Source organism: Chaetodon auriga, chromosome 15 (genome assembly GCF_051107435.1).
Source record: "Chaetodon auriga isolate fChaAug3 chromosome 15, fChaAug3.hap1, whole genome shotgun sequence".
NCBI classification, from domain to species: Eukaryota; Metazoa; Chordata; class Actinopteri; order Chaetodontiformes; family Chaetodontidae; genus Chaetodon; species Chaetodon auriga.
The window spans coordinates 5,380,833-5,392,382 of record NC_135088.1 but is presented as its reverse complement, the minus strand read 5'-3'; the positions used below and the strand labels follow the sequence as shown (position 1 = coordinate 5,392,382).

At 49.1% G+C, this 11,550-nt stretch overlaps 1 protein-coding gene across 1 annotated transcript; it reads left to right on the top strand.

Annotated features, from left to right (window-relative positions):
- Positions 1-454: 454 nt before the first annotated feature.
- Positions 455-11,490, top strand: fam53c (family with sequence similarity 53 member C). Its single transcript, XM_076750557.1, has 5 exons — positions 455-1,108; positions 4,297-4,659; positions 5,196-5,253; positions 5,517-6,526; positions 7,071-11,490. The coding sequence occupies exons 3-5, from the start codon at positions 5,247-5,249 to the stop codon at positions 7,359-7,361; spliced, it is 1,308 nt and encodes a 435-aa protein (XP_076606672.1). The 5' UTR covers positions 455-1,108; positions 4,297-4,659; positions 5,196-5,246; the 3' UTR covers positions 7,362-11,490.
- Positions 11,491-11,550: the final 60 nt, after the last annotated feature.

The window sequence follows — 11,550 nt, the reverse complement described above, 5'->3', positions numbered from 1 at the left end:
ATGATTCTTTTCATTCTGGATCAATCTGCCGATCATTTTCTCCATCGATCGATCAATGAACGATCACTGAAACTATTATCACTAATGAGGATCATTTTCTGTCGATCCACTGATTTAATTTATGCACAAACATTAGATTTGATCAACTCTTCATATGTTTGTGTGTAAAAATGGTAAACTTCAGTTAGTTGCAGCAGTAGTAATATTAGCAGCAGTAGTAGTAGTAGCCTCCCTCAGATTTGTACTGGAGTAAATTTACTGTGTTCCACTCAGCATGGACTGAGGAGGAGGAGGAGAGGTTACTGTGGGTCATCTGTCTGTGGAGGATGAAGGTGTCTCCTCCGTCCACACGGTGTGCTGCTGCAGCCGGACAGTTTGTGTGTGTGTGTGTGTGTGTGTGTGTGTGTGTGTGTGTGCGTGCGTGCGTGCGTGCGTGCGTGTGTGTCCTTTAACTGCACAGATCACACACTGTTTCACCTGCTCAACATCTGGATCATTAAATAATGAAGCAGAAATAACTGACAGGCGCGTCAGACGCTGCCCCGCTGCTGTAAACAAGCCGCTGCCTTTAAACTACAACTCCCAGCATCCTCCAGCGCGTCAACCCTCATTCTCACTGATTTGCTGAATTATATTTCTGTTTGTTCTCTTCGTGCTGGACTGATCGGCCGTCAGCTGTGCGGAGGGCAGATAACAGCAGAATAAAGTGGGAATAAGCGGCAGGTGCTGGCGCGGTGATGAGGTGAAGCACCGCCCCTCCTCCTCCTCCTGCCTGGCACCGTAAATGTTATTTATGAATGCCGCCGCTCGCGGGCGTGTGCGCGCACATTCTTCATTAGTATGTTTTAATAATTACAGGACGCTGGCCGCTGACTGTAGCCGATGTTTGGGTTAGTCCCAGACCCCGCGCTGTCCGCTGTGAGCGGCTGAATCCAGACTTTAATTCATTGTGGTGGCTTTGGTGCTTTGAACGGCGGCGGCAGGCGGAGCGGCGCGTTCCGCTCTTTAATAATACTGGGTCAATACACCTAGTGCCGCCGCTGTCTGCCAGCCCGCCGCATCCACCGGAGCCGCTTCACCCCGTCACCCGGAGGTGCTGTTCGACAAGGTAAGCCTGCCAGCAGCCGACAGTGAGCCAAATGACCGCTTGTTTGTTGACTCTCCGTCTGTGGGAGCTAGCTCGTCCGGGCTGATGATCCCGCAGCATCCCGCCGTGTTTTCCTCCTCTCACGCTGCTCAGAGAGCTCACAGGCCGGCCAGACGTTATTATCATCACCGCTATTATTATTGTTCGCTAGCACTGATTATGAGTATGGATTAGCCTGAGAGGAATTCAGGTTTATTCAGAATTAACCTCCCTCAGTAAATGGCTGGAGGAGGGACGAGCATCGAGAACATCCCCTCTGGTCTGTGCGGGGTTTGTTTGTGAAACCACCGCGGCTAACGCTGCTCTCCGGCTAACGCTGCTATCCGGCTAACGCTGGGCAGGTCAGTTAGCTTCCGTTAGCTAGCTGCTGCCCCTGGATGCAGCCAGGCGGCCAGTGTAGCTCCGCGTGAGCCCCGCAGACCCGCGGAGTAGACCAGCCTGAGCCCCCGGAGTCAGTGAGGCTGTGGAGGAGGCACAAGTTTCAGTCAGCCGTTTTGTTTCAGAGAGCAAAATGGCTGAATTTATTGTGCCGACCTTGAAAGTAATAAAGAGATGACATATTATTTATAGCAAGCTAACCGTTCAGGTGATGTTGAGCTGCACGGCAGCGCTAACTCGCTCGGTGATGTAACCGGCGCTGCTTTATTACTACAAACCATAATTAATAGACTTTTCTGCACCGACTTTATGTCTAAATTTCATAACTCTTTCCCCCCATATTTATTTTGCACTCAGACGGGAAATATTTGTGTGTTAGCATCCCTCATTGAAAACAATGGGATCTGTTAGCCGCATGCTAGCAGCAGCCAGAGATGCCCAGCGGCCTCAGTCCGGCATCAGAGAGGCGGCGCTGCACGGGCTGCACAAAGGCCTCCGCTGCCAGGGACAGGCTGTCATCAGCGAACACAGTGCCATTATTTAACCACTACAAACCACGTGTTTAACTGGACCCCGACTAACGCTGCATCAGAGGGTCCACAGTCAGGGCTTCTACTGTGTCTCAGCTGTGGCCCCTGACCTCATTTAGACCAGGGGCCAAAATTCTCAGGACTCCATCAGTGACAGAGCTGAAGAGGTGCTGCCTCACAGAGAATGATGTTCGACACGAACCACATCAGACACATTTCACAGAACCTTCATAACAGATATCAAAATACAGTCTGAACCCATGAGTCTCCTCATTGATTAGGAGATCAACAGAATTAATCAAGCAGTTTTCATAATTGATTAGTCATTTTTCAAAATAAAATACCAAACATGTCGTCTTCTCAGATGTGAGGGTTTTAGGTTTTTCTAATGTGTTTTGGATTGTTGGCTGCACAAAACCACCAACGTGAGGGTTTCACTTTGGGCTTTGACAAATCATCATGATCTTCATGCTCCGTCGAGGTCAGATGGTTTCAGCTCGTATCGTTCCTTCACATTGTTCGTGTTCTTGAATGAATCTGCGTTTAATCGATGATCACGCCGTAAAACAGAGCCCAGGAGGAGCATCCAGGAGGACTCGAATATGAGTTCTTAAAGCTCCACTGGCCGAATGTCCAGCGTCACAGGGAATGATTTGATGACAAGTGTCCTCATTAATTAGGGAGCCATTAAACAGCAGGCAGCTGATTTTAACATTACACTCAGTGGCCACTTTATTAGGTACACCTGCTGGTTAATCCAAATGTCTCATCAGACGTGGTGAAGAGGTTTAGGTGTAACCAGGTGTTCCAACAGAACAGCATCTGTCAACAGGTAACGTGGAACCTTGAACCTCAGCCCTCAGTGGGTTCCTCACTGCTGACAACAGAAACTGAGACCACAGCGACAGGGACTCACCTGAACTGGACATTAGAAGGTGGACAAACGTCATCCAGTCTGATGAATCTGGATTTCTGCTGCCGCACGCTGCTGGTCGGCTCAAATTGCTGTAAACAGCTGAATCCATGGATCCTCCTGCTGCTCGAGTTCATGTCCAGGAATATTTCCTCAGGGCCTAAGCAGCATTACCTGAGGATTGTCGATGACCACCTTCATCTCCCCTCATCTTCTGTTTGTGGCCTCCAGCAGGAAAATGCCCCCGTGTCCACGCCATCGCGAGCGATGAGTTCAGTGTCTTCCATCAGCATTCACAGTCAGCAGATCTCCATCCAGCAGCAGGAGAACTTTTCATGTCGGCTGGTCCTGCAGTATTAGAAAGGTGTACCTAATAAAGAGGCCGTTCTACTGCTGTGGCTGTGACAGTTTTGAAGCCTTTTCTCGTTTTTAATTCAAACTGCTCACGCCATCCATGCATTGATATCGAGTACCATTGAAATTTCGCTTCAGATGTGAATGAATTATATTTCCGTCCGATCTGGAACTGAATCACCTGATTGGCCTCATCTGTATTCACCTGGACTGAACTTATAAAGCAGGTCAGGTATCGGCCATGACGTTGCTGACGTCCATATTAAGACAGCTTGTCTGGGCTGCAACTAACAACTATCTTCTCAATTAATCATTATGTCCATAAAAAAGCATAGAAATAGTGAAAACTATCTTTATAATTTCCTTAAGTATAATATTCAGTTTACGGTCAAAGAAAACCATCAGATCTCCACATTTGAGAAGCTGGAAACAGACGATTTTTGCTGAATTCAATGATTTTATAAACATATAAAACTCAAATTTTCTGCTAATTTATGAGCTAAATGTTCTTGCTAAATTACCTAAAAACACAACCTGGTTCCACAAAGTGCAGGTGCTTCTGAACATGCTAGCAATGATGCTAGCATCTTTATTGGAGAAGCTAGCATCATTGCTAGCATGTTCAGAAGCTAACCATGTGAAACAGAGCATGTTGTTATTCAGCGTTTGATTTTCGTAAATGAGTCTGCACTCGGACTGACTTCAAATATAGAAATGAAAAACACACTAGTTCGCAGTTTTTTAACTGCTTCCTGTCGAGAACCAAAAAGTAACAGCACAGTTACTAAACGACACAAGCTGATCTTCAACAGCACATTAGCTGTCTAACGTTTATGTTAATGTGTTAATGTAGAAATGCTGATGTTAATGTGCTAGTATCAAAACGCTAACGTTAATTTGCTAATGTCAAAATGCTAGTGCTAACGTTTGCGGTTGTGACTCTTGACGCTCACATGTGTCTCCTTCTTCTCCAGGTGTGTTGCCGGGGGCAACGGCTGACTGACAATGTCCTTGTGAGAGTGGGCGGGGCTACCTGGCCCTGAGGTAGTAAGGAGGAGGAGGAGTCTCAGCCCTCAGCCCCCCCCCCCCACGCCCCTCCTGTGACGGCCCTAACGGACAGACGCACAAACGGGCGTGGCTCTCCCCTCCCTCCTCCTCTTCCTCCTCCCCTCTCCTCCCCGCTCTCCCCCCCTCCTCCTCCCCCTGTCTCCTCCTCTCCCCCCTCCCCCGTCTCCCCCCTCGTCCCCTGCCACCATGCTGTGGTCGCGCTGCTGGTGGAGAGCCTGAGGAAGCAGACTCTGGAAGGCGACCCTGCTCAGCCAGGGGACTTCTACCTGGTGAGTCTCACCTGAAGCCGGTTCTTACACTTCCTCCTGAAAACCCGCTGTAGACGCTGAATCTGACTCGCCTGAGTTTTCATCAGATACTTGTTGAAGTGATGAAATTCTTGATCTGATGAATGAAATTTTTATCTGGAAGAATGTACGAAGATCCTCTGTAGGACGTCTCACTCTACAGAACTACAGAAACACAACAAAGGCGTGTTTGTACAGCAGCGATGTTTCTATGACCTCATAAACATTATTTGGTGGCGTGCAGATACTGAATGATCAATAATCAGTGACATGATGAGCTGCTTCCTAAGCGTTTCAAGTCCATCACCGTGTTTCACGTTCACTCAGGTTTTGTCGTGTTTGGTAAAACGCTGCGCTGCGACTCCAGCAGGCTGAAGTGGACACAAAGAAACGCAGTAGAAACAGCTGTCAACTAACACTGCCATGAGATTTAGTGACAATACTTGGATTTTTGTGAGACTGTTTAAACTCACTAAATAAAACTAAGCCTGTCCTCCATCTGTCTTCTTGTCTTTCAGTCCCTGCTGGACCCGAAAACCCTCGCAGAGTGCTGGCCCCCTGATGGCTTGATGCCTGGTGAGTGTGTCATGTGTCATCTTAAAGTTCCTCACAGGAGGATTACCTGAACCTTACTAGAGTACTCCAGAAATGTAAAATCAGAGCAGTCCAGATCTGAGTCTCTGAGGTCAGCTGATCTGTCTCATGTAGAGACGAAGACAGCAGAGACACGTTTTATTCAGTGTGTGTGTGTGTGTGTGTGTGTGTGTGTGTGTGTGTGTTTGTTTGTTTGTTTGTTTGTTTGTTTGTTTGTGTGTGTGTTTGTGTGTGTGTCCTCTCAGAGAGCAGCTACTGGCAGCTCTGCCCTCCCTCTAAGTCCGGCCTGCAGGGGGGGTTACTGAGCTCTAGTTTCCCCCCCGGCCCCGTGCCCCTGGTCCCCCCAGATGCTCACCTCCAGGAGGGGGGCGACCCCCTGGACGGCGCCCCATCTCAGCCGCAGCAGCACCGGCCCCTGGCGCCCAGCACCTCGGCATCCGAGCTGTCTCTCCCCGGGGCGCCGGTGGCCCCTCCTGGCCCCGGGCCCCCTCCTCCTCCTCCCCCGCCCCCTAAACGCCACTGCCGCTCGCTGTCAGTGCCCGAGGACCTGTCGCGCTGCCGCTACACCTGGCGGCCCAGCGCCTCCCGGGTCTGGACTCCTGTCAGTCGTCAGCAGTGCCACGGTGGAGCAGGGGGAGGGGTCACAGGTGGGGGGGCGGGTGTGGGAGGAGGGGGTATAGGGGCAGGTGCGGCGGTGGGAGGAGCCTGCCCTCTCCGCGCTCCCAGCTCCTCTCTGAACTCGTCGCTGCACTCCTCCTCCAGCCCCACCTTCTTCAGCCTGGCGCTGTCTCCTGATTCCCCGCTGCCGTGGAGCTTCCCCTGGGACCCCAGCGAGGCGGCGGCGGGGGGAGGAGCCTGCTGCTGCTTTTTCCCCTCCCCGTCCTCCTGCTCCTCCTCGCCCTCCCCCCTCCACCCGCCTCCCCCTCCTCAGAGGCGTTTCTCCCTCTCTCCCGTGCTCATCAGAGACTCGACGGCCTCCACGTTCCTGCCTCCGCCTCCTGTGCCGACCCAGGCTGCGCCGCCTCCGCCGGGCTGCTCCGCCATTGCCGGAGTGGCCCGGGGGGGCCCGGTGCCCGCCTCACCCTCCTCGGCCTGCAGCACGCCGTCGTCTCTGCGCCGCAGCCTGCCGCCACAGCTGCCGCGCTGCCACTCGCAGCCCTGCGACCTGCTGCTGCTCAAACCCGGTCTGAAGAGACGCCGCGACCCCGACAGACCCTGCGCCCGTCCAGTCCTCGACTTCACCAAGATGACGCAGGTACAGCACAGGTGTTTGTTCAGCCATGTTTAACTGGGTCCTTACAAATGGACGTCTGAGGGCTTTAGACTGCTGCAATCTGGGAGAGTTGATCAATTGATAAACTGTCGATAGATTGTTTGCAGATGACGTCACATCACTTTTTTGTTGTGGCGTGAACTGCAGATGGAGGGCAGGAAGGGATTTTCTGCACAGGAAGCTCTATAACACACACCACCAGGAGCTTTATCAGGTACATGAAGTTGTTCATAAGATGAGAAATGCAAGAAATTGACCAAAAAAAAGATGTAAAAAATGTCTTAACCGTCTGTGACTGAGTCGTAACATCAGCTAATGTTTTAAATCTGTGGTGACAGATTAAAAACTAAAAGCAACGATTGAAGAGACCTTTCCTTCATCTCGTCCACTGCAGCTTTCACTTCCTGCCCTCCATCTGAATTTAACGTCACATGACTGCAAACAACCCGTTAGCGATGAGAACACACACGTGGCGTCGGTTGGCTTCAGCTTCTCTGATGAGTTCTGTTTTCTTGTCGTCCTGCAGACGCGCAGCATCGACCCGCAGTGTCTGGAGCGCGGCGGCAGGCTGGCCTGCGGTGGAGACGTCTGCATGGGCATGGAGGCCTTCATGGGCGACTTCAGGGGCTCCTGCTCGCCGGCCGAGTGCCTGGGCAGGACCAGCATCGGGCCACTGAGCGAGAGCGACGAGGAGTGCCGCGAGGATGATGATGACGATGATAGGGAGGAGGAAGCGGAGGAGCGCGAGGCGGCGCAGCAGGCGGTGTTTGAGAGGGATTGTACAGAGCTTGACTTGAACTTAATAGAAGAAAACTGACGCATTTGTAAATGGAAGGCTGTTCTCTGTTTCAGTTTTTTAAGTTAGTTTTATTTTGAATTGATCCGAACCCCCCCACCCCACCCAACCCCACCCCCCTTCCTGGACCACCATTGTTTCAACGCTCCGCGCCTCCTTGCCGCCAATCAGCAAGGCTCTCAGGAACAACACCTTCTCTCATTGGATGAGCTGGGGTAAACAAAGCCGATTGATGACGACAGTGATGATCTGACTGCCGCCGGTGAAGACTTGGCGCTGTGGCTTCACGCGGAGTCCTCCTCTGGGCTGGAAAGCAAGGATCTCCTCCAGTAAGTCTGGTCGCCTGCGATGAGAGGAAACCTCCACAGTCTGAGTCGCAGTCGGCCGAGAGTCCTCTTGCACCTGAGCTTCGCTTACCTCTGACACGTGAGGCTGCTAGCTTCAGGCTAATACGCCAGCGCGCCGCTGCTCAGGTATCTGAAGCCCAGTTGCAGAGTTTTCCCTCCTCTGTAGCCGGACTCAGACTGTCCAGGTGCTTCTCGGCGTCCAGGTGTCTTCCAACACACAGCTGTCGAGTCTCTGTAACACGCTGCAGTCTGACGAGGCCGCTGCCGCAGCGCAGCTTCAGCCTGAAACGCCATCACCAACAGCACCGACCCCAGATCTGTTCTTTGACCTGCAGCCTGCGTTTAAAGGCTCAGTTCACCCAAAACACACAAACGGAAAAACGACGTCATCAAATAGTTTTCATTGTAGATGATCGTAGAATCAATTGCTGCCTGATGTTTCAGAAACTGGATTTGGATTCTGATTGGCTCATTTTGAATTAAATAAATTTAATAACATGATTTAATATCATGGAGGCGTCACCCTGATATTCACCAGACGGTTTCCTTTAACCTAAATCAGCAACACACACACACACACACACACACACATCATGTTACCTCAGCGTGGTGATGCGTTCAGGCTCTTGTTGTGTTGAGGTGTGGTCTCATCAGGCTTCGCTGAGGGCAGGTAGCCAGTGATGCTGTTGTTCACCTGAGTGTTCACACATTCCCGTCACACACACCTGTCACTGGAACACACCACACACTCTCCTGCTCATTCACTGTGTGCGTGTGTGTATTTAAACTCTTCGACCCGCCTGGTGGTCATGTGACTTGAGTCCAGATGCAGTTCATCCACACTGACCCTGAAGCTGTGCAGAGACGTAAGCAGACTTTTACTTTATTGAAATGTTTCAGTCGAATTCTGCAAACATCGCTCTTTACAAAGTTCAACCAAAATCATAGAAAACACGTAAAATCGTAGAAACACGTTGTTGTGATTCAGAGCGCTGCAGTCAAAGGTCAAATCAGACATTTCCGTTGGTCTCGTGTTCATGTGAGGAATGTCACAGCCTCCTCCTCATCATCCTCACGCAGACCTGACGCTTGTCGTTTAAGTCATGTGTCATGTATGTTATTATTTATTCAGCGTCGGGTTCAGAGGGTCTGTGCAGTCAATGCGTCACGTGAAGGATTACCGCCGTAAAGTCTTGCGGTGATGTATTCATGTTTCAGTGGAGACATCAGCCGTCGCCCGCGATGATTGGTCAGATGGAAGTTTGAGCTGACCTCAGAACAGTTTTATTTATTTATCTACGATCCCATCGAATCAAATCGAATCCTCCTGCAGTGACATGAAAAAGGCTTCGTGAACTCGAGCTGCTTGAAGTCGTCATTTTGCTCGTTTTGTGAGCGCTGAAGCCTCAGTTTCAGTCAGCTTCAGCGTAATAGAACAGGAATGAGGCAGTACTTCAAAACATAAACGTGTTTTTCTACACGCTGAAACACTGAAGGTGAATGTGATGACAGAATCGGTCAATCTGCAGACATTCACATCGAGTCCTCAGAGTCCATGAACACGCCGTCAGACCGACGTCTGTATCTGATCTCACGTGCGGAGCGATGTGTTCATAGGGCGGATGAATCTGACATTAGTCTGGATGAAGATGCACGGAGCACCAGGTGAATATGTGGTCGCCTGAAACGCTCGCAGGTTATCGTCATTTTGTTTTTTTCCCTTGAAGTCCACAAAAAAGATGAGAAACGGCACATTTGAGGTCTCTGAACCTCCACGTCCATGTTGTTGACAGCTGCATAAATGACCACACGGCTTGTTTGGGCTTTTTAAAACTCCACATTCCTGCTGATGGTTTCAGATCCTCCATCAGGCCTCAGACTCATGTCTTGTTTCCAGGTGGACATTTTGTTTCCCTTCATTCTGTGGAAATCGGCGTGCAGTGAGATAATCCCTCACAGTCAGTGTTTCAGACTTCTGGTCCAAGTCATTATGGTTTTGTCACGTGATCTTTCAGCTGAAAAGAAACTCGTTAGTGATTCTCTGAGTCAATGGTCCGCTACAGAAAAAGCGATGATGATGATGATTATGATGATGTTAGAAACTCAAACTTAGAAGACAATCAACAAGTAAACAGGAACATGATGAGAAGATGACATGTGATTGGTCATTTCAGTTCAGACGACTGTCAGATCTCAGATGTTGAAATGTCCCTGAATGCAACACAAAAGGAAAAAGTCACCGTTCAGTAAATGTTTGACTAAAAAATAAAGGTGTTTAAATGTTGACTGTGATGGATTATTGTCATTTCACTGCTCAACCATCAGAGATGCTGAAACACAACAGCAGCGACTTCACATCGTTGTGTTAGCAAGCGTTTGCACTCTGGAGCGTTTAAAATGTTTCAGTTTCAACCTGCCGGTGACTCAAAGACCACATGTTCCTCAGAGCGTGATGTTCGGATGGACATCAGTCTCATGTTTATTTGTGTTCAAAGGAAGCTGGACTCAGGACGTGGTTAGCCTAGCCTAGCTTAGCAGAAAGACTGGAATTAGTGGGAAAGGCTAGTCACATCAACTGATGACATTTAATTCAGAGTCAGAGATACGGAGAGTTTCCGATAGTCATATGACCCGCCTGGTGACCAGAACTACAGACGTGTCCGTTAACTGTCTGAAGAATCAGAAGCAGCTTTATTGGCCTTCACACCACCAATCAATCCAATATCTTTATTGTAAAATAAAACAGATATGTGATAGAATCATGTCAGGTTATTTCATTGCCATTGGTGGCTTGTTGCACAGCGCCGTCACAGCTAGATCAACTCTACAATCACGTCCTGCTGAAGTCAGTTTACGGCCATTAAGTCCAGTTGCTCTTGGTTCAGCCCTCATTTGGTTATCAGGACCTGGATGAATCTTCAGAATGTTCAGATTAAAAAACAGATGAGATGCAGTGTGTCAATTACTGAGCTTTAGACGCATTAGTAGGTGTGTTTTTGGCCAGCTGTTTCCCCTGTTCCCAGTCTTTATGCTAAGCTAGGCTAACCACAACCTGACTCCAACTCTGCACAAATGAGACTGATGTTCTTGTGACTCTCACAGGGAAACAGAATAATGTTGAGCTCCTGCACACACACACACATGCACGCACGCACACAGTGTCCTTGTAACACACGTAATCCTCTCTGTCCCCATTACACACATAGACACGCATCTGCCCGCCGTCCTGATTTGTGGGTTTGTTTCTGTTTTTCGCTCATTAACACCCAACATAAGCCTTAACTGAACATATTCTATTATTCTGTAAATCAAAACGTTAAAAAGAAAAAAAGGAAAAGACAAAACTAATGGAGAAGAAAAGGAAACGTGTACTGTAGCTGTTCAATTTTTAGTCCCTCTGTTCATTATTTTCTGCTGTTTTTTCTTAATATTTCTAATCTGATGTCTGAGCGTGACAAGGCCATGAACTCATTGTGTTTGAAAAAATGAAAAGCTTGAGGACGGAGGAGGAGCCGGAAACGGACGAGCGGTCGTGTACAAAGTTAGCGGAGAGACTCGGACATCTCTCGTCTTTTAGAAATGTTTTTTATTGTATGTGATTAAAAAAAGAACAATGACGACATGGCAATTTGAAAAGCAGTTTGTGAATAAATTAAGTTTATTGAGAATTATTTTACAAAGAAAGGGAAAAACGGTGTCCTGTGTTTATTGTCATCACTCATCGTTTGCCAGAAAGTTCATTTAAAATAAGAGTCTGGGTTTATCTTCACAGACGCGATCAAAGGAGGGAGCATCACGCTGCTTTTACTTTTTATGTCAAGAGCTACACCTTTAACTGTAAGCCCCACCCACAGCCAACATTC

Excerpts from the sequence above, each read along its gene's own strand:
- fam53c (XM_076750557.1), top strand. Across the intron at positions 6,527-7,070 it reads ACTTCACCAAGATGACGCAG|ACGCGCAGCATCGACCCGCA; the intron begins GTACAGCACAGG and ends GTCGTCCTGCAG.